This window comes from Orycteropus afer, unplaced genomic scaffold, assembly GCF_000298275.1.
Source record: "Orycteropus afer afer isolate SDZICR_OR568_19922 unplaced genomic scaffold, OryAfe1.0 scaffold00005, whole genome shotgun sequence".
Taxonomy (NCBI): Eukaryota; Metazoa; Chordata; class Mammalia; order Tubulidentata; family Orycteropodidae; genus Orycteropus; species Orycteropus afer.
Window position 1 is genome coordinate 1210407 of NW_006921592.1, and position 22837 is coordinate 1233243.

The window sequence follows — 22837 nt, forward strand, 5'->3', positions numbered from 1 at the left end:
CTGCAAAGGACTCGTTATCTCCTGAGACCTCTGCTCTCAGTTCCTGATCATTCCCAGAATGGATTTCCCCAGGAATACAAACTCTCTTCTCCATCTCCAGACAGTTAGCACTGCCGCAAACACTAGAGAAGTTGTGGGTGGGATAACAATTGGAGACCGAGTTCCATGAGTTTCTAATGAATACCTTGCTCATCTCAAAGTTCTCAGCATATCTATCTATATGTATAAACCAAACCAAACTCACTGCCATCGAGTCAGATCCGACTCATAGCGACCCCTTGTTGGGTTTCCGAGGTGGTATCACTATGGAAGTAGGTTGCCCAACCTTCCTTCTGAGGAGCAGCTGGTGCATTTGAACTGCCAGCCTCTGATTAGCAGTCAAATGCCTACGGCATCATACCACCAGAGCTCCCAATAAACACACACACACACACACACACACATTCACTTAGCAAAGTCTGTAATGAGATTGGTATCCAATAGTGATTAGCTGGAACTAACAATCTTGTTTTGCCTTGAATTGCTGAGTGGCTACTGACTAGAAGCTGAAATACTGAACCAAGAGAACATAGTGTTTTGAAGTCTAATCTCCCCTTTTCCCATGTGTTGTGCAGATTTTAATAGAAGGTGTTCTAGGGCAGGGAAACACAGCCAGCATTGCACTCTTTGAAATCAAGATGACAACCGGCTACTGTATTGGTAAGTGGGATTCATTTTCATTGCATCAGAATGTGGATCTTTTACTAAAGCTCCTGTTGCCAGAGGGAATTGAATCAGCCCTAGGAACAGTATTTTATAGAATATACTACATAATGTATAGAAGATTAAAGTCTTTGTTAGGTTCACTTGAATGCTGTATGTTGTTTCTCTATCTTTCACATAGAGAGGCTCATTAGTGTTTGCCTAGACTGGCTGGATTAATGAAAGAAAAGTGTATGTAATAACTGTAACCTCAGAGTTGCAGCCTTAACCTTAACAAGTTCTTATAAAAAAATAATTTCCACTTTGCTGCAAATTCAGCTTTTTGGAGCCTTTGCCAGAAAAAGGCATCGTATTACTTCCTTTCCTTGCTTTACTCCATTTCGTTCTTAGCACACCATTGTCCCTGTCTCTACAATCACAGCTGCCATTCAGATGCCACTTAAGCAGTGTTGCTTGGGTGCCTCTTATGTGCCAGGTTCTGTGATGGCATAAGGAGAAGCTATAGCCCCTGTCCTGTGCCTGTCACCATCTACTCATCGACCACTGAAGTGATTTCTACATGTGCTAAATCCTGCTGGAGAAGAGTAGGCCATGGATGCAGGAGGGAAAGAGAACAGAAAATTGGAAAGGATTTAACAGAAGAGATGCATTTGAACTGGAGTTTCAAGGAGTGGCATTTAGTTGAGTGAAGAAGCAGAGTAGGCAGGAAAGAGTTCTCTATGGGCAGAGCTTGTGGGGACAAAGTACAGGCCATGTCCAGGCAAAGGCAAGAGGCTTCATAGGGATTTGAAGTGAGAATCAGGACTGCTAAGGGGGTTTGTTAGAAAGATCCTATATCCAGGATATAGAGCTTGAACTTAAGGAGTTATGTGTTTGGGAGGCACTAAAAGTCAGCCAGCAAGGGAGGGGCCTGCAGCTTCTGTAAGGATGATGACTGGCTGCGAACGGGAGATGGGTTAGAAAAGAGGAAAGCACGCGTGAGGCAGGATAACTCATAGGAAGCTACTGTGACCTTACAGAAGGGCCACAGGAGGGTCTGAAATAGGAGGTGGGTAGGGTAATAGGAAAACGGGTAGATTTGAGAGTTTTACAGTACTTTGATGGAGGCTGAGTGGATGGGGAAGGGAAGAGAAAGGAGGGTCAAAGATGATTCTGAACTCTGTAAACTTTCACCCAAGCTACAATAAAATGTTCAAAAAAAAAAAAAAGACAACTCTGAACTAGAAAGAGCCTTTGTCAACTCCCTGAAGCCTCACTTCTCTGTTTTGACTTTCCAGTGATGTCTTTAATACAAGTGAAAGAAAATAGATTGGGAAAGTGACTGTTTTCTACACATATAGTGAGGTTAGACTCAAGCTCCCTTCCTTGGGTCTCCCCCTAAGCCACATTCCACATGGCAGCCGCATGGTGGCCAGGACAGTGCATAGCCTAGAGCCAGACACCCCTGGAGGAACTCCACCCATTGACTCGGCCTGCGTTTCATCATCTGTGAAATGGGATAAAACGCTTACCCCATAGAATTGTTGTTGAAGGGGATTGGTACAGTGCTGGGTACCTGCTGGGCACTCACGAAATGTTCACTGACTTTCTTCAGTTTACTCAATGGCTTCTGGTCTGTTTAAAAAACAGAAGGGTGCAATACTTTTGTTACACTGTAGAGTCACGCTCTCACTTCTCTTTTCTTCCTGTGCATTTTCTTTGCTTCTCTAGTTTCTTGGTTTGTAAAATAGTACTTGCCTCATAGGATTGTTTTAAGGATTCAATAAGTTAATTCATACAAAGTGCATAGAACAGTGCTGGTATATAGAAAGTTCTCAATAAATATCTTTATTTTTTTCCCGATGGCAGTCTTGGGCACTGAATGTCAGGGATTGGTTAGCAGGCAGTGCAGTGAAAAAACATGAAAATGTAAATCTTATAAATTTTCAGTGCTTTCTAAAGTAAAAACACATTGATAACTATATCAATCAGGGTCTTGACAGGAAAGTGGAAACAAAGGGTATAGTCAACCTGAGTAATCTGAGGCAGGTGTAATAAAAGGACTACAAAGGTATGCAGTGGAGGGAGAGGGTGGGGGAAAGAACCAGCAAGGGATAGTAACCAATGAGTCATGAGCCATTATCACTTCTAGAGTTCAAGGGAAGAGGGGTTACTGGAACCTAGAGACAATACCTGTATGTTGAGGGCTACTTGACAAAGAAGGGCACACAGCCAACCATGGTGACCTGGGAGGGTAAAAGCTGAGGGAATAAACACCCTGACCTCACCCTCCTCCCACCTTCCATTGGCCAAACCCAACAGGAAGCCAGAAGGTAGGAGAGCACATTTATATAGCTCATGCGGATCAGCTTCTGTGCAACCAACCAGTCTGGAGAGGGTCAGGCGGATCTGGAAGGACAAATGGGAGATGGCCAGCACAAGCATACTTCATGTTTTTAATTGCATGAATATGAGAGTCAGTGAAGGCACTGGCTTGTGAGTTTCTTGTTCCCAGTAAGAACTCTGTTGACTGGTAATAAATTATCTGTGTAAACATGTCAATGCCACTAAAAAGAGAGGAGTAGGGAATATTCTTTTTTCATCTTTCTTCTCTACTCAGTAGTTGCAGAAGAGATCCAGAGCCAAGGATATGCCCACTTAGACTATTCTGACTGGGTTCTTGCTTCTGAGAAAAGCAAAGTATCTTTAGCGTCTGGGAAGCATGACTTTCAGTGGTGGGCATCTTGTCTACCATCAAGAGTGAAGGGGATGGAGGATTAGTCAGCCAGGTGAAAGAAAGGGTGGTGGGCAGAATTTTTGGAGCTAAAAGCATAGCCTTGAAGAATACTTGGTTAGAGCACTGTGAGGTGAGGATGTCGTCCCCATTTTATGTATGAAGAAACCAAGGCACAAAGAGGTTTTGGGTCATGCTGCTAGTGAGTGGAAGAGCTACTGTCCAAAGGGGCAATGATGAGTTAGAACCTTGATTCCCCAGGATCTTAAACCTTCTTATAACTGCCAGCTTCATGAAGAGACTACAGTAGCACCAGTGTCTCTTTTATCTTTCTTCTTGGGCCAATATTCCCCGAGAGGGGGGTGGTGGTCCTGGTATACATTTTCAGTGGTCAAAGGAACATAGAAAAATACCTAATATCTAAGAGTGAATGCTGCAGAGAGTATGGACATTCCCTAGGTATGACTGTGTCTCCATAAAGTGTGTTTTATTTTTCTTCTGCTAGAATGTGACTTTGAAGAAAACCATCTCTGTGGTTTTGTGAACTGCTGGAATCCCAATGTGAACTGGTTTGTTGGAGGAGGAAATATTCGGAACGCCCCCTCCATCCTTCCCCAAGATCACACCTTCAAGAGTGAACTGGGTAAGCTGGGAACAAATGGAGTCCTTTTCCCAGAATAACTATTTGTCTCTGCCATCTCCTCCTACCTCCTGCACTGACCTAACTGTGGCTTCTCTCAACAAAGACGACAGGGAAGAGGAGGGTGAGGAGGGACCCAAAAGTCTGGCAGAAAAGTAGAGAAGAATAAGCCACGAGATACAGACAAACAGCAGACCGGATGTGAACTCCATAGCTAAGGAGAAGCCCACCCAGGTCTTTAACTTTTTTCTTTTCTTCACCTATGACCTGGCTTTGCCGTTTTCACAAGCTATCATTATTGTCTGTTGTTCAATATTTCTTCCTTCTAAAGATAAGGCTGGAATAATCCCCGGTTACTTTCCACTAAAACTAGATTGAATGTCAGAACCTCCCAAGTGGCAATCAGGTGAGCCTATACAGCTGATAAATCCTGTATGTGGTATGCAGTGGGGCCCCCTAGTGGCCAAGTCTCCTTTATATTCATAGCTTCAGATTCAATATCCTATTGGTGGCGGGGGGGGAGTAAGTAGATAGTACAAGCAAGTGAAATGGGTTGGGTGAGGGCTATGGCAAACTAGAGAGTATGGGCTCTGTACAAAGGGGACAGCCTGACAACTTCATGCCAATTAATTATTGCCATATGAAAATGCAAGAATCAACTCTATGGCAACTGGGTATTTGGAAATAGATAGAAATCACTTAAGTCATTTAATCATTTACTGTTGGGAGATTTTAGAAGACATGGTAAAATAAACCGCATTTGATTTTGACAGGCAGAAACAGGAGATGGCAGAAGCAATGCTGCAGTGGTGTCAATTAAAGGTGTAGGTGGGGGAGAGATATGGCTGAGGAAGCAATGGAAGGGCAAGTTCTAAAACATCTTGAATGCCAAGAAATAAAACTGAACTATAATTCTAAGGCAGTGGGAATCCACTGGAGGTCTTTGAGCAGAGGGTGGATGCTATCACAGCAGTGCATTTTGGTGGATTAATCTGGTGGTGATGATCTTAAAAGATAGTAGACAAAAGAATAAGAGTAAGAGAGCAAAAGAATGTTCCTAGAAACCATTTCTTTGTATACCTTTGGGGTCACTTACAGAAGGAACTAAGATTGGAAAAAGGCAAAACACTTTTACTTTCTTCTTCTAAAAGTAAAGTTTCTTTCTTTTGGAAATGACAAATGATTGGGGTTTCCATATGTGTACACAATATTCCAGCCTTAAAGATACACAGCCCATTTCCACTTGTTGTCACTGTAGAAATCACACTAAAAGGAGTACTATACATAGGTGAAAAATTAGTCCAGGAATCTGCATCCAAAAAAAACCAAGCTTACTGCCATCGACTTGGATCCAACTCATAGAGACTCCTCCTTGAGTTTCTGAGGCAGTATCACTATGGAAGTAGATTCCCCAATCTTCCTTCCGAAGACAGGCTGATGGTTTTGAACTGCCAGCCTTCTGGTTAGCAGTCAAGTGCCTTAGGCACTTCACCACCAGAACTCCTATGAATATGTATAAGCACTTCAAAAATGACAAACAACTTTGTCCACTCAAAACAACAACATACCAGTACATCTTGGGCCCATTATTTAACCAAATAAAGCAACTAACTATCTCTTGGAGTTTCGTGGGGAAAAAAAAAAAAAGCCAGATGACTTTTAATTAATTTATGGAAGTAGGCTAATTTTGCGATTGCTCTTCTGTTACATCTTAAGAATCTAATGTAAGAAGAGAGAAACTTGAAAGATGGATGTGTTAAAATCTCTTGTGTCATTGTCATTGTTAAACAGAAGTAGAAGCTTAAGTATGGGGAGGTGTTAGAGAACTTTTTCCAATTCACTTGAAAATCAGTTCCTAAGTCAAGTCCTCTGAGTAACCAGTGTCATGATTCAATGCATGTAATTTCTCATACTCAATGATGGCAAGGACCAGTTGGCTGGGGAGAACACATATTTCTTGAGAGGGGCAACAGAACTGTGAGTTAGTATTCATTTGACTATGTTAACTGAATACAATTCATTTTTTGAAGATCACATCACCATTAGTTTTTGTCACACTCCTTAGTGACCATAGAACATTCTAACCATATTTGTGTCAACAAGAAGTGGAAAAAGAGAGTGGAGGATCCAAGATGGCAGACTGGGCAGATACACTACCCAGACCTTCTACAACAAAGAGCTGAGAAACCAAGTGAAACAGATATGGATGACAATCCTGGACCCCTGTGCTTCAAATGAAAGGATAATGCTGATTAGAAGAAGAACTGGAATGAAAACAGTGGATGAGGAGACACAGGAAGCAGTGAGTTGCCAACTGGTCCAGCACAGGGTAGCCATTTTGAATTATTACAAGCATCATTTCGATAGGGGCAGGAACCAGATAACTTGTTCATTTGCCAAGGACTGCACCAGCACCCACATTGGTGTTCAGGGACCAGAGAGGTGTAATCACCCCCTTTATCTAGTACTGTCTTCTAGTGACCAGAGGAGCAATTCTCCCACCCCCACCCACCCAGTGTCTGGTCAAGCCTCCCCCTACTGCCCCTCTTTCACCTGGGTTCCACTCAGCCCACATCTGTCCTCCCACCCACTGTCTTTCCCTATCCATCACTCCATTCCCCCCAGTGCCCTGAGGTACACTGCAGCAGATTGAATGCTGCAAGCCGGCACCTTAGACATCTGTGGCTGGACCATGCACTGGTGCTATGCCATTATCTTCCTTTCTTTTTTCTATTTCTTTCTTCTTATTTCTTCCCTCATTGCCTCTCTCTTTCTCTTTTCTTCCTCTCCCCACTTCCCCCCTACTATCTCTTCCCCCATTGATGGGAGTCAGTGACTACTCAGCCATACTTGGTGCATCTGCATGTTTGGCAGTTGGAGCATGTGCTGATGCTGTGCCACTTTTTCTTCTTTCTTCTTATTTCTTTCCTCTTCCCCCCACCCTCTATTTATTCAGTTTTTTCTTTTTCTTCCCCCTCCCTGTTTTCTTTTTCTTTTTTCCTTATTTCTTCCTTCTTTCTCCCCTTTAAATTTTTTTTCTTTTTTTCTTCCTCCTCCCTCCCTTATTTTCTTTTTCTTTTCCTCCTCATTAGTCAGGAGTCAGCAACTCTACCCAGCTGTACTTGTCACACTTGCCAACCCATACAGTGGGCTAGTACCACCACCTGCTCCAGCACCACTGGATCAATAACAAATGGCAGTTGACACCTGCTCACCCTGGCCTCAGCTGTTCTACATGACCAGTGATCAGAGCCTTGTGCCCACACTCCAACCCACTATAAAATCCACCTGGAAAGAGGTGGTGCATGCTTCCACTGCTGCCTAACTAGCAACTAGAATAGCGTGTCTAACCTATTGTCTGGATATATTAAAACAAAACAAAAAATCAGGTGAAGGAAACCAACATATAGTCAATAAATTGATACAGTAACAACACAATGTCTTGGAGACAACAGACAATTTCAAATCACACACACACACACACACACACACAATAGGACAAAATGGCTCATGCAAGTAACCAAAATACAGAGCCAAAAAATCTTCTAAAGGAAGAAATGGTATTAGAACAACCTAAAAAGCATTTCAAAAGATTTGTATTTAGGAGCTTTCAGCAAATAAAGAAAGAGATCAAGGAAAGCTAGGATAACACCAAGGAAATCATAGACAAACTCAAGGAAAGAACAGACAAAACTCTAGAAGAATTCAGGATGACAATAGAAGAACAAATTTTTTTAAAAAAATGGAAAATTAGAAACCATGCAAAAGTAGCAAATAGAAATCTGAAATATTAATTCTGAAATTTCAGAAATTGATAATGTATTGAAAGGGCAAAATAGAATTGAATCCATGGAAGAGAGAATTAGTGAAATTGAAGACAAATCTCTTAATAATGATCTGATTGAAGAACAATTAGAAAAAAAAAAGAATTTTAAGAAAGGAAGAAAGGCTAAGAATTATGTGGGACACCATCAAGAGGAATAGCTTTTTAGTGCTCAGAATTGCAGAACGGGAAGAAACAAAAACAAAACAAAACAAAGCACAGAGAAAATTGTCAAAAATTTGTTGGAAGAGAACTTCCTGAATATCATGAAAGATGAGAAGATATGCATTCAAGAAGCTCAACAAACCCCAAATAGTATAGATTCCAAAAGAAAATCACCAAGATCTATCAATCATACTTTCAAAAACTAAAGACAAAAAGTCCTGAAAGTAGCCCAGGAAAAAGAAAACATGACTTTCAAAGGAGAACCAATAAGACTAAGCTCTGATTTCTCAGCAGAAATATCAGAGATGATATTATAAAACTCTGAAAGAAAAAAATTGTCCATCTAGAATTATATATCCAGCAAATATGAGGTGATATTTAGGATGTTTCCACATAAACAAAAATTAGGGGAATTCTTAAAAACCAGAACAACCTTACAAGACATATTAAAGAGAAGGTGCACTCAGAACCATCAGCCGTGTGGGATCAAAAGGGCAGCATTGGTGCTGGAAGAAAGCTAAGAGGGCAGGAATGCATAGGAAAGAAGAACACATGGAAAAAATGAGAAGAGAGCTGTTCCATTGTGGGGATTGCAATCAATGTTACAAAACAAAACATGTATGAATTGTTGAATAGAAAATGAATCTACTTTGTAAACTTTCACCCAAATCTCAATGAAAATTTTTTCAAAGGGGTAGAAAAACAGTGTCAGGCTAGGAATTAGAATGCTTGTACCCAGGCCCACTTATCAAACAGCTATGTTACTGTGGGCACTCTCATAACTTCCCAGGGTCTCCATTTGCCCCCAGGCCCTATGTTATGTTTCTACTTATGATCATGAGCCTGGATGCCTACATTCCACCGGCTTCTGCCAACTTTTCTCTACTATTTATTCTGATTGCCTGTTAGCCTTTAGGACTAATGTTTTGCCTGTTGGTGAGCCAAAGGCTCATTCCCTCCCAATACACACACACACATAAACACACACACTCATGCCAACAGTCCTATATAAGACTTTTCCCCCATATAGGAGAGGGCTAAAAAAAAAAAAAAAAAAAGGTGAGCTCTGCAGATTCTAAAATATTTTATTTTAAAAGATTTCTTCCATAGAACTCAATGATTTGTCCAAACTTCCTTTTGAGGGGTGGGAAGGATGAAGCCAATACATTAAAAGAGAGTAAAGTTGTCTTTCTTATTCCATCTGCCTTTTGCTGTGCATACTAATTTTCCCTGAGCTCTATCAATCTCAGTAGCAAAGATTAAGTGGTTCAACCATCTGCCCACAGCAAGCCGATTTTGCTCTTTATAGACTCCTCTTGTGTTCATTCTTACAACAGAAGCAGCTTATGCCTTTGCCTTCAGATGAAAACTGGAGAACAGAACAGCAGGGGGAAGGGAGGCTGTGTGCTGCTGAGGGACTTCAGAGTTCCCAAGTGTTGAGGGAAGTCTTGCAGGAGGGCTCTGGTTTTTGTGTTACAGAAAAGGAAGCAATGAATGTAATATATGAAAAATAAGATGAGGATATGATTTTCTCTAAATTGCTTGTGTGTTTTTGAAAGTTTATTCAGAACAGTGAGTTGCTTTTTCTTTTTTAAATGAGCTCTATATCCCCAAATGCTAGTCTGATGATGGAAATGGTTAAAATAACACAGTAAGAATTGTGGTAGGACATCTTTGGAATACCGGACATGATGTGATTTTAGCCTCTTACTCAGTTCTGATTCATCATGTATGTTTTTTTTTTCATTGTTAATATTTTATGAAGTGAATTAAATCTTTCAGGAGATAACCTACTGACAGCTCAGATCATTACTGTTTTCTCTATGCTTTAGCAAAAAGAAGATAATTGCTGGAAAAAGAATGAGGGCAATCATTCCTTTGCAGGGATCTTCTAAAGCAAACCTGCTTATGGTACCACTAGGAAGGAAGTAGACAAGGTTTCAAAAGTAAAGTAAGATCAGAATTATTTTATTTCTTCAAAGACCATGAAATGGATAGATCATCTTTCCATACATAGCTCATGACACTTTCTCATTTCGGTTTGGATTGAGTTCAAGTGTCATCTGAACACCTATTCATTTACTTTCTACATTGATCTGTTCAGTTCATTGCATAAGCACTAGTAGGGTTCAAGTTGAAAGCAGTTTTATTATCATTTATTATTTTTACCATTGCCTTTATGCAAGTTCTGCTGTATCTTCTTCCCTGTCCTTGGATGACTTAGTAGCCTTTCCGTCACTTTCAGGTATTAGCAAATAGCCTCATTTTCAGGGATTAAGTTCAATCAAGTAAAAACTCCAATGTCTCATCCACTTCAAATCTTTTCCCACACCAGACCACAGAGTAGCAGGGGAGAAGGGTTTGTGCTTTCTTTTTTCATGCTACTCCACCTTGCTCTTTTCCTCCTCTTTCCCCACTCACTCCGTTGCCTGTGGTACCTCCAGGGTTGGGGAAATAGTGATTGATGGGGGATAGAACAGATGGGGGATAGAAAGGAAAGGAAATAGAAGATTTATTCTGCTGTTTAATCTGAAGTTGATCCCTTCACACTGTAGATGGCCAAACACTGCCCATTTCTCTCATGGCCAATGGGGAATCCTACTTTACTTTTTCTAGATTTTGCAGCCCTGGTGGTGCAGTGGTTAAGTGCTCGGCTGCTAACCAAAAGGGTGGCTGTTCAAATACACCAGCAGCTCCAAGGGATAAAGATATTAGAGACTGTTTCCATAAAGATTACAGCCTTGGAAACCCTATGGGGCAGTTCCACTCTGTCCTATAGAGTTGCTATGGGTCAGAATTGACTCAACAGCAATGAATTTATTTGGTTTTGGTCCTAGGTGTCCTAGGTGGCACAAACTACTAACTGGAAGGTCAGCAGTTTGAACCCATACAGAGGTACCTCAGAAGATAGGCCTAGTAATCCACTTTCAAAAGGTCACAGCCTTGAAAACCCTAAGAAACACAGTTCTGGGGTTGCCATGGGTTTGAGGAGATGCAACAGCAACTGGTTGTTGTTGTTGTTGTTACCTATTGTTCTTGAAAACTAAGGTGTACCTCACTCAAGCAGTGGTATTTTCAATAGCCTTATGCACCTGAGAGCAGGACAATGAACAAAAGAAGACTGCAGAAGAATTGATGCATTTGAGTTGTGGTGCTGGTGAAGAATATTGAATGTATCATGGACTGCTAGGAGAATGAACAAATCTGACTTGGAGGAAGTTCTTAGAGGCAAGAATGGCCAGGCTTTATCTCTCTTGCTTTGGTCATGTCAGAAGGGACCAATCTCTAGAGAAGGTTATCCTGCTTGTTAAAGTAGAGGGTCAGTGAAAAAAAGGAAGACCCTCAATGAGATGGATTGACACACTGGCTGCAACATTGGGCTCAAGCATGGCAATTGATTGTAAGGATGGTGCAGGACCAGGCAGTGTTTTTGTTCTGTTGTACACAGTTGCTATGCGTTAGGATTGACTCAATGCACCTAACACCAACAATATTGTTCTTGGTTTGGGGTCTTAGCAGAGACTAAACATCCCAGTTAATGTCTACCTTACTGTCTCCTTGAAAGCTGTTTAAAAAGACTTTAGTAAAAGTTACCCAAACCCTTAAAACTTAAAGCATAAAGTCAACTGCCGGATTCATGGACTTGGACATCAGACACGATAACTTGCTGTCTTTGATTGCTGTCTCCTCACAATGACAGCAGACCAGTGGATGCTTCCATCTGGCATATGTTTCTCCAGACCAAGTTTTCTCCGTTACTGGGGAGACAGCTTGTCCAGACAACCAGTGGCATGGATGCAGACAATGCAACTAAAGTACAAATGTGGCCAATTGGGCTGAATCACAACTGAGTCAGAGGAGGCCTTTGGTATGTGGCCAAGCCAAGGGCAATCATTGGAGAATGCTGGTTAGTCAGACTATTTGAAAATAAAAGTTTAGGGACTTCCCTAAAAGTTATTTTCCTCATTCAAGAAGGAACAGCTTACTACCAAGGGTCACTGGTTCCAAATGAAATGTCTAGGTGATACAGAAGGCTGCTGCAGGAAGTCCCCTCAGAAGCAGGTGTCTGTGCACTATAACTTTAAGCATTATTCCAGTAGGGGGCTGAGGTTTGACTGACAGGACCACAAGTTTTGATCTTTCAACTAAATTTGATTTTTTTTTCCTGAAATTGAAGTCTCTTTGTGTATAATCCAGAATTCAAGAATAATGGACTTGCTTCCAGTCTGAAAATGGCAAAATAGCACTGATATTAAGTAACTAGCAATAACTTCTCAATTTTTAATCTTATGGGAAATCCATTGCCCTGTTCATATTGCTGTTGTTGTTGTCTTCAAGTCAGCTCCAACTTATGGCAGCCTTATAGTCAACAGAACCTGATGTTGCCTGGTCCTGTGCCGTCTTCATGATCATTGGCTACTTAAGTCCATCCTTGCACTTGTTGTGTATTTTAAGTGCCTTCCAACATAAGGAGCTCATCTTCTAGCACTCTATATGACAGTATTCTGTTGTGATCCATAAAATTTCCACTGGCTAATTTTCAGAAGTAGATTGCTTTCCACTTTCAAAAGGTCACAGCCTTGAAAACACTAAGAAACACAGTTCTTACCTTGACACACGGAGGTAGCTTAGTCTGCCTTAGTCTGGAAGTTCTGCTGAGACCACCATGGGTGACCCTGCTGGTATTTGAAATACAAGTGCCAAAGCTTCCAGAATTATAGCAACATGTAGGCCACCTCAGTCCAATAAACTGACAGATGGGTGTTAGGCCCCCTTCATAGACTCTTTCATTTCAATATTTTAAAATTTCTGTGGCCTTCAGGATCTCCAAGGATTTGATTGATTACAGGATCTTGTCCAGCTAAGGTCTAAACCTAAAAAACCAAACTCACTGCCATTGAGTTCATTCTGTCTCATAGCAACCCCCTTTGTGTTTTTGAGGCAGTAAATCTTTATGGAAGTAGATTGCCCAGTCATCCTTCTGCAGAGTGGCTGGTGGGTTTGAACCACCAACCTTCTGGTTAGCATTCAAGTGCCTTAGAGATTACACCACCAGAGCTCCTTAGCTAAGGTCTAGCTATATCTAATTTCATCCTACTTAAACCTGGAAAAACTGACAAAAATGCCTCTCCCACAAGTTCTGGAGGCTCTGAGCCACATGGTTGGGTTGGCTTCATTGAATTGGGTCAAGCAAATTTTTATAAAATCAGACACTAGGCATAATTTCTTAAGGACTCCAGTCAACTTTCTTTATTCCCATTGGAAAGGTACACAAGATGTCACCTTCACTCACCCCAACCACTGGCTGTCTTCTGCAGAGGAGCCTGTACCTGATGACACTCTCAACCTAGGCTTGCTGTCAGTCCTCCAGCCTGCCTCCTGGGGCAGACACCTGAGAAGGTGATTTCTGAATCATCCCTTTCTGTTCAACTGCAATGATAAAAGTCATGATGAGCCATCTTATGTATCCCAGTGAGATACTTAGTATTACTCAGATAGTGGACAAGTAGTACCAAACTTTGGCAACATATGAATGACTGAGAAGGAAAAGGAGGCAACAGAATGTGGTCTGGTCTAGTGGTTGCATATCAGACTTGATTCAGCAGTCCTGGTCTTATTCCCAGCAGCCTCTCTGACTCACTTTGGGGAGGTCGCATTGTGTTTGTTGGATATTTTTTGGGTCAGAAATGTGATTGTGGCTCACTTGGCCTAGTGTCAGGTACATGAGTTGTTAGTGAGACCCTTAAAGTTGCAAATTCAGGGATTAAAATACTGTCCACGCAGCAAGTGAGAAGCCATTTTTCAAAGATAATCAGATATCCTACTTGGATTGACACAGTGGGCACAACAGTGGGTTCAAACATAGCAAAGATTTTGAGGGTGATACAGGACTAGGCAGTGTTTCATTCTGTTGTGCATAGGGCCACTATGAGCGAGACCTAACTCACTAGCACCTAACAGCATCAGATACTGCCAACTATAAGGAAGAATTTATGAGGGTGGGGTGTGGGAAATTTCTCTAAGTCAACAGTTGTTATACACTCAGGAAGAGGAATGAATTGTTTCAGGTGGATTGATTTGTGAAGTCTCCCCGATTCACTGTGAGTCTTCCAGGATCTCTGGGGATTCTCCTTACCCTGAAAGTGATTTCCCTCTTCCTGACTGTGTCAGTTTGAGTCCTCCAAGAAGCAGACAGTCAGCAGGAATGAGGTGGGAAAAAGGTTCATTGAGGGAGATGGTTGTGGAGGATAAAGGGGGATGCAGCTGGAATAGGTGGGCACAGGGCCAAATTACTCATGAGGTACAGGAGGCACAGTGCTAGGAGCACTGGCCCTTTTAGGGTCCAGAAAATGTTTTAATTTATTTTCAAATCAGAAGGAAAAATGAGTAATGGTATTGTTATTGTGTGCTGTGGAGTCAATTTTTGACACATGCCAACCCCATGTGAGAGAGTAGAAACCCCATAGGATTTCTAGAATACCTTAATAATAATAATTAATATATAATAATGGATTCCACCTGAAATATATTGTCTTTATATCAATGTAGTCATAAAATATAATTTTTAGTCTGTGTTTATGGAGGAGATGCCTATGACAGCAAAAGAGCCCAAGGCCCGTGAAAGTCATAATGAGGCCCTGGGTAGGGAGAGCCTTCTACACAGAATGCAAGTCTGCCACCTGTGAAGGAAGATAGGCCAGGCTGGTGGGGAGTTGCTGAGGAGCCCAATGACAGGCAGAATGGCCCTGATCTAGTAGCCCTCCTATGCTTGGTCCCTGGCCAGGAGCTGCCTGCAGTAGCATGGCCTTGGAATGGGCATGATTGTAGATCCAAAGGTGAGGTAGCCATGGTCCTCTTGAGGGTCTGAGCAGCCCACCCCCATGGCCCCATAGTAAGGTCTTGAGAATAGAAAATAAAGTCTTATAACTCTCCTCTACCCAGCACCCTCTGTGGAATATCTTACAGCTGGATTCTGTTTCATTGGTAAGACTTAAATTCGTCATCTTGACTTTGATACTGATTTGAGTTCTCAATGAACAGAGGAGTGTTATAGAGGCTAACTGATCACATGAGTTTTCCGTTCCTTGTGGAGTCGGAGCAAGCCTTTTGTATGTGGCCAAGCCAAGGGCAATCTTTGGAGAATACTGGTTAGCCACATTGTTTGAAAACAAAAGTTCCGGAACTGCCCTGGAAGTTCTTTTTCTAATCCAAGGGATTACTAGATGTTGTAGTTGAGGCCGGCTGGCCACTTGGAGTGCCTTAGTGGGCACTCGAGCTTGAAATAGAGAGGAATTTCTTTGATTCTGTCAAGTCAGATTGTCATTCTGATCCTTCCTTTAAAATCCCTTCCCAGAAGTTGCAAAGTGTGATTCCATCAGCTGTATCTTTTGCAGATATGTTTAATTCAGTGCACATAAAGTTTAAAAAATTATGGCCAGGAGGCAGGAAGGAAGGAGCATCATTTAAAAATGGATGGATTTTGCATAAAATCTGGATTTGGAGCTTCTTTGGGAAGAATGGGCAGCGCTGGGTTGGATGTCACCAGCTGTGAGCGGAGGCTGTCAGCTCAATGGTTGGCAGAAGAACATAGACCCAGCCAAGGGGCCATGGCACTTTACCACCAGCTGATTATTGCTGCATGAAAATGTAAGCTCACTGCTATCAGATTCTCTGCTTTTTCAAGAGAAGCTTGATTCCTGTTTCTCATTGTTGGTGAAATATGATTTCAAATGATAGTAACTGGTTTATCACTCTCTGTTTTCTCCCTGAGAGCTCTGGTGGCATAGTGCCTAAGGTATTTGACTGCTAACCAGAAGTCTGGTGGGTGAAACCCACCAGCTACTCCTCAGAAGGAAGAATGGGTAATCTACTTCCGTAGAGATACAGCCTCAGAAACCCAAGGGGGGGTCACTATGAGTTGGAATCGACTTGACAGCAGTGAGTTTGGTTTGGGGTTGGTTTATTATCTCCCTGCCCTAAATCACCTCACTCATATCCTCAACTTGGCCGGCTCCTCTAAGCATCTGAATCGGTGATCTGTTTATTCACAGTTGTGTAGAGTTGCTTGGTGGTACAAATAGTTAACAAGCTTGGCTGCTAACCAAAAGGTTAGAGGTTCGTGTCCATCCAGAGATGCCTTGGAAGAAAGGGCTGGTGATCTACTTCCTAAAAATCGGCCATTGAAAACTATGTGGAGGGCAGTTCTACTCAGACACACGTGGGGTCTCCATGAGTTAGAGTCAACTTGATGACAACTGGTCCTGATGTTTATTCACAGATACATGACTTGGTGAGATGGTAAGAATAGTGATACCCAAACAAGAGAGAACATTCAGAGGGTTGGACAATACTCTATGAGGAGAAAGTGAGCTTTGATCTGTTCATCTTTCCCTCTGCCAGTGTGAGGGCCATGCTGAGATCTTATTCATGCTTTGAATAACCATTTGTTGAAGGCCTACCATATACCAGGCAGTGAGCTAGGCTTAAAGTAAATGTTTAGTGTATGAATGAACGTAGTCTTCCTAATATCATACTGCTCTTTTGCTGAGGAGAAATAAATGGTTATTAACCAGGCCCCATGTACAGGCACACTTGAGAGATACTGCAGGTTCAGGTCAAGACCACCACAATAAAGCAAATATCACAATGAAGTGAATCACACGAATTTTTTGGTTTCTCAGTGCATATTTAAGTTATATTTACACTATACCATAGTTTATTAAAACACCTCTGGTGGTGCTGTGGTTAAAGTATTGGGCTGGTTGTTGCTTTGAATCCACCAGCCACTCTGTAGGAGAAAGATGAGGCAGTCTGCTTCCAAAAAGATACATAACCTTGGAAACCTTATAGGGTTGCTATGAACTGGAATTGACTCAAGAGCAGGGAGTTTTGGTTTTATAGTCTATTAAGTGTGCAATAGCATGCTTAAGTTTGAAATACTGTGAGAATTACCGAAACATGACACAGAGACATGAAGTGAACACATGCTATTGGAAAAATGACACTGATATACTTGCTTGATGCAGGGTTGACACAAACCTTCAATTCCTTAAAAAAAAAAAAAAATAGTATCTGCAAAGTACAATAAAGTGAAGCACAATGAAACAAGATATGCCTGTAATAAAAACAAAGATACCAAACCCTTCATTGTTCTGACCTTGTAAATAGCAAGTCCATTCTATTGAAGCTACATTGTACAGCACCTCTCTGTCATTGCAACTGAAATAAATTGACACAAAATTGCTAATAGTAAGAGGTATCATGTGTATAAAACAAACTATGAGACAAGTATGGTACTACATTCATCAATGGCATTACTTCATTTCATAATCTGTATAATTATATTAGGCAATTGTAACAGGCCATGCACAAGCTAAACATACATAATCTCATTTAATACTCTTATCAACTCTATGAGGAAACTCTTTGATTCTCTTTCTAGAGATTAGGAAATTGAGGCCAAGTTGTTCAGGGGAACAGAGCTAATAAAAGTTGCAGCAGCATTCAGACTCTTCAATGCCAAAGCCCAGGCTCTCCTGCTTTTGTCACATGGTTTCCCCAGGCCACCAAAACGCCACCAAGGCCTTGTCAAGAGTGGTATCACAGGGTCAACCTTCCAAAATCTTCACCTCATATGCAACGTTAACTGACCTATATGTTCTACTAACAAGGTACCAATTTCCAATTAGTTTGAATTCAGAATCTTCTAGTTTCACTCAAAAAACATACTGGGGTAACACTATTTTAATTGTAAAAGAAGTTACAGAAAAGTCCTTTGCCCTTTTAAGGACAGGTGGTATGCTGTTAGAAGTCTTATCATTCAAAGACCCAAACCAAAATCAAATCCACAGCCACCCAGTTGATTCTGATTCATAGTGACACTACAGGACAGAGTAGAACTGCCTTATAGGCTTTACAAGGCCATCAGTCTTTACAAAATCGGACTGCCTTATCTTTTCCTTATGGAGTGGCTGGTGGGTTCAAACCACCAACCTTTTGGTTAACAGCTGAATGTCTTAACCACTGTACCACCAGAGCTCCTGTCACTCAGAGAAGGCTGGGATAATGTTCTGCTTCTTTACATGGTTGGATTTGTGAAAATTTGTCAAACTCTTTACATACAATAGATTTTCCCCTTTATGTGTATATATTTTACTAAAATTAAAATTTAGAAAAAAGTAGTTATTATCCTGTATTTAGCATGGCACAATGAATCCCCATGTTCCCATCACCCACCTTCAACATATATCAACTCATGGTGAAATGTTCCAGTAGTGCCTGACACCCTCTAACTTCAGAAGAAGAATCACCATCAGCCCCAAGCTGATTTCATTGAAGTAGTGGCCAGATATATCTCTACTCTCCAGCCTTTTTACCAATTCTGACATCAGCCATCCACCCAACAGCACTCCTTACTTCTCTCTGCTGGGTTTGATAATTCGTTGTAATGACCACATAGAACTCACAGACCGTACTTACAGTTAGGTGATTTATTAGGGAAGTAACAGGGTACAACTTGGGATCAGGATCAATAAGCTACGACTCAGGATCAGCAAGCATGTAGGCAAGGTTTGAAAAGCTCCCTGAAAGTGGAGAGCGCATCCCTCCCTTCTTCAGTGCAGGCCAGCCTGCTTGGCTCCTCTCAGTCTTGCAAGCAAGCAAGCCCTTCCGTCTACCATGCATACCCTTTCTTGGGCATGCTGACCTCCTCTCAGCCCCTAGGACAGACCTTCTCTTGGCCCACTCAGGATAGGCTCTTGGTCCTGAAGCCCCTTCTCAGCCCTGTAGGCCTCTGCCTTTAGCCTCCTGGCTGGCCTCTCCACTGCTAATTGATCCAGCTTCTAGCCAGTGCAGCAACTGTGTTCTTCTCTCTCTCAGGTGCATTCCTAGCAGCAGGTTTCTTTTGTCCCCACCAACACTCTGCCTCAAGACCTCTTCCAGGCCCCTAGCTGTCTGTGCTATTATAGCCCTTGAAGTAAATGAAGACATGTCATTTTCTCTGAAAATACCCTGGTGTGTCTTATGCTGTTTCTCTGTGTAATTCTTTCAGGTCACTACATGTACGTGGACTCAGTTTACGTCAAGCACTTCCAGGAAGTGGCTCAGCTCATCTCCCCGATGACCACAGCCCCCATGTCTGGCTGCTTGTCATTTTATTACCAACTCCAGCAGGGAAATGATAATATCTTTTCCGTTTATACACGGGATACGACTGGCCTTTATGAGGAGATCTGGAAAATGAACAATCCAGGGAACGCGGCCTGGAACCTCGCAGAGGTCGAGTTCAGTGCGCCTTATCCCATGGAGGTAGGTGAGCCAGGTGTGCCCAGCCCTGACTGCCCTCAGGCATGGAGATCAAGGGATTCTATACAAATTCCACACTCCTTATTTTCTACGGTGTCTCAATCTTAACCTTTCTTTTCCCTTCCTTGGCCTCCTCCACTTTCCTTCTTCCTTTGAATATTCTTTTCTCCTTTTATCTTTTGGGGGGCTCTGGTGCTACTGTGGTTAAAATATTGGGCTGCTGTCCAAAAGGTTGGTGGTTCAAACCTGCCAGTTGCTCCATAGGAGAAAGATGAGGCAGTGTGCTTCTGTAAAGATTTACAGTCTTGGAAACCCTATGGGGGCAGTTCTACTCTGTCCTATAGGGTGGCTATGAGGTAGAATTGACTCAGTGGCAGTGGGTTTTGGTTGTTTCTCTTTTATTACCTCATTTTCTAGCAGGAGAGGCTTTTAATCAGGATAAATGTAGAAATGTTAGTTAGGCAACTAGACGTCTTGGGCACATTCTCCGTCTAAACCTTGTACTAAGATCTTGGGCAGTTGTAAAGAGGAGACCAGAGCCTTCTCAGGAAAACTGATTCTTGAACCTTCCATTCCTTGAAAGGAGTTTTGAAGCTTCTCTTACTTGAAAGAATTGTCTTTCTAGAAAAAAAAAAAGTTACTTATTTCCTTATGTTCCCCTTTACAGTATAAATTTTACCACAAAATCAGAAATAAACTTACTATTGTGACTTTAATTTGAACCAAAGCTTGACACTTTAGGTTTTAAATTTTGAATTGTTAGACAAGTGATAAATACAAATGCAGAAAATTAAAAAATTCAGGGAAGCAAAGCAAACTAAAACACTCTCAGCCAACCTTGTAGAATGAGGACAATGAACATTTTTGTGTTTATCCTTGCAGACTTTTTAAATTTTTGAATCTTTAATAGTTTTCTGTTTTAAATTTTAATTATTTTGTTGTTGAGAATATATCCAGCAAAACATGCAATAATCCAGCAGTTTCTACATGTACAATTCACTGACAACGATTATGATTTTCAAGCTGTGCAACCATTTTCATCCTCCTTCTCTGAGTTGTTCCTTCTCTAGTAACATAAACTCATTGCCACTTGTTCCTGTCTAATTTTTTGAGTTGTCATCTTGCAGACTTTTTTATAAGCACATAGAATGATACATATCTGTATCTACATGTGTATTCCAGTATTTACAACAGGAGTCCCCTGAGAGGTGCAAACCATTAACATGCTTAGGTCCTAACCAAAGTGTTGGAGCTTTGAGTTCACCCAGAGATGCCTTGGAAGAAAGCCATGTCCATCTGCATCAGAAAAGTCAACCACTGAAAACTCCATTGAGCACAGTTCTACTCTGACACACATGGGGTCACCATGAGACGGAATCAACTTGGCAGCAACTGGGTTTTACTTACGGCAACCCAATGAAGTAGATAAAGTCAATCCCACATTATAAACAGGAAAAAAGAAAACAGAGTCCAAGAAGTTTAACATTTTTTCTAGGTCACGCAGCTGCTGAGTGCCAGAGCACTTAGAAAAGTTCTGGAGCAATCTGACCGATTGCTGATGGAGGAGGCTCAGCTGTGTCTGAGGACCCCAGAGGACCTCTTGAATCAGTGGGTGCAACATTGTTGTTGCAAATTTGTAGCCATAAGTAGAGTCTTAGTCACCACGATTTATTAACGTCGCTCACTTTTCACTTTGTGAATTTTGCAATACCGTCCCCAGTTCTCTTTAAAATGCAAAAGAAGCAGATTATTACTGTTTTCTGGTGGTGCCATCTGCTCTCCTGATGTGGGGCTGTGAACAACATTAGGAGTTGGGTCTTGGTTTCTGACATACTCTGTCTACTGGTTGTGTGCCTGTAGCTGCCCTGACCCCCTTCATATCTGCCCCCCTCCCAAGAGCTTCAGAGACAGCACAGTGCCTTTTGCAGAATGTGTATTATTAGTTCATATCCCAAAGTGTCACTGGAACTCACTTTGCTCTTGCAAAGTGGAAAATTTTCTGGAAGTCTTTGTTACAGGGAGGAAAAGAAATGCACACACTGCTTCAGGGATTTTTCCTTGTATTACATGCACATTGTGACAGCATGTTCTTTGCAAACTCCTTTCATCCAACTATAAACTCCTCTATAACATTTGTATGAGTGAGACTTTGCTGATTTTCTTAAAGCAATACTTGAAAAGTTGCAATTATGAGCACTATTAAACCTCAGTATATATCCTTTTGGTTTACACCTGTGCACTTTTGCTCCAGTAGTCTTAATCCATTGCCTGGCAATGTTTGCTCTCTCCAATTGCCAGGAAAAGAATCTTGTTCTACAGGAGTCAGTGAATTTAATGTCGTCACATTCTCAAATGAATTTTTTAAATAAGAGAAAAATATTTAAGACTCTCTTTCTGAACAAGGGAGGACACATTGCCACATAAGCAATGATTAGCATATTTTGATCAGAAAAATTATTCTGATTCCACCTGCTAAGTAAGATCAAGTCTGTCATTCATTTTCTTTATCAGCTGGTGCCTTGAGAACTAAATGTCATGGATCTGTGTTCATTTGTCAACTTAGCTTCTCCCTTCTCATATGTCCACACCTGTTCCCTTCATTCAAGTCCTTTCCTCTTTGCCAGAAGCAAGCTGGGAAGGACTTTCCTTGGATCTTGGAGAGTCAAGTTGAGGGTCCTGTGGGCCACTGTTGTTCATCTGAAAGTGACCTTAAGAATCATCTTGTCCAAACTCTATTTTTTTTTTCTCCAAAAATTAAGGCACTGAGGCCTGGCAAGAAGTGGGGTGGGGTGCTCAAGCTAATTAGTGACTAACTTTGGATGCAAACCTGAATATGAATTCAAGAGGTCAGACTGGAGGAATAGACACTAGTTTAGTTCAGAGTTTATTATGCACCTAATCCTGTGCTGAAGTCCCTGGGTGGTACAAATGGTTAACACACTCAGCTGCCAACTGAAAGGTTGGAGGTTCAAGTCTACCCAGAGGTGCCTTGGAAGAAAGGCCTGGTGATCTACTTCTGAAAAATCAGCCATTAAAAACCCTAAGGGAGTACAGTTCTGCTCTGACACACATGACTTCACCATGAGTAGGAGTTGAATTGCTGGCAACTGGTCACTGGTTAATCCTCTGCTAATATCTTTATATACATTATTTTGTTTAATCTCCTCAACAGTCCTATAAGATAGGTGTTGTTACTATGTCTATTTTACAGTTAAGAAAATCCATACTTCAAAAGGCTTAGCCTTTTACCCAAGGTCACCTAGCTAGTAAGTGACAGAAATGGAATTTGAACTCTGGTCTGTCTGCTTCCAAGATACTGTTCTCTTAACCCTGTGGGTCAAATCTAGCTCACACTGATTTGTCTGGTTGCCATAGTGAGTTTTTCACTTTAATTTAGTTTTTGAATTGCCAACATTGAAAAATCCAAAGATTTCAAATGAAATCAAACGATCCAAGTCCTCTTGACAATTTGCTAGATGGAGTCTTGAAG

The 22837-nt window shown here is 41.5% G+C and overlaps 1 protein-coding gene across 1 annotated transcript in view; it reads left to right on the forward strand.

The window, feature by feature from the left end:
- Positions 1-22837, forward strand: part of MAMDC2 (MAM domain containing 2) — a 184925-nt gene that overhangs the window by 89990 nt on the left and 72098 nt on the right. The window contains exons 4-6 of the mRNA XM_007938422.2: positions 615-699; positions 3921-4058; positions 19094-19350. Of these exons, the coding sequence (XP_007936613.1) occupies positions 615-699; positions 3921-4058; positions 19094-19350 (480 nt within the window). The remainder of the gene's footprint in view (positions 1-614; positions 700-3920; positions 4059-19093; positions 19351-22837) is intronic.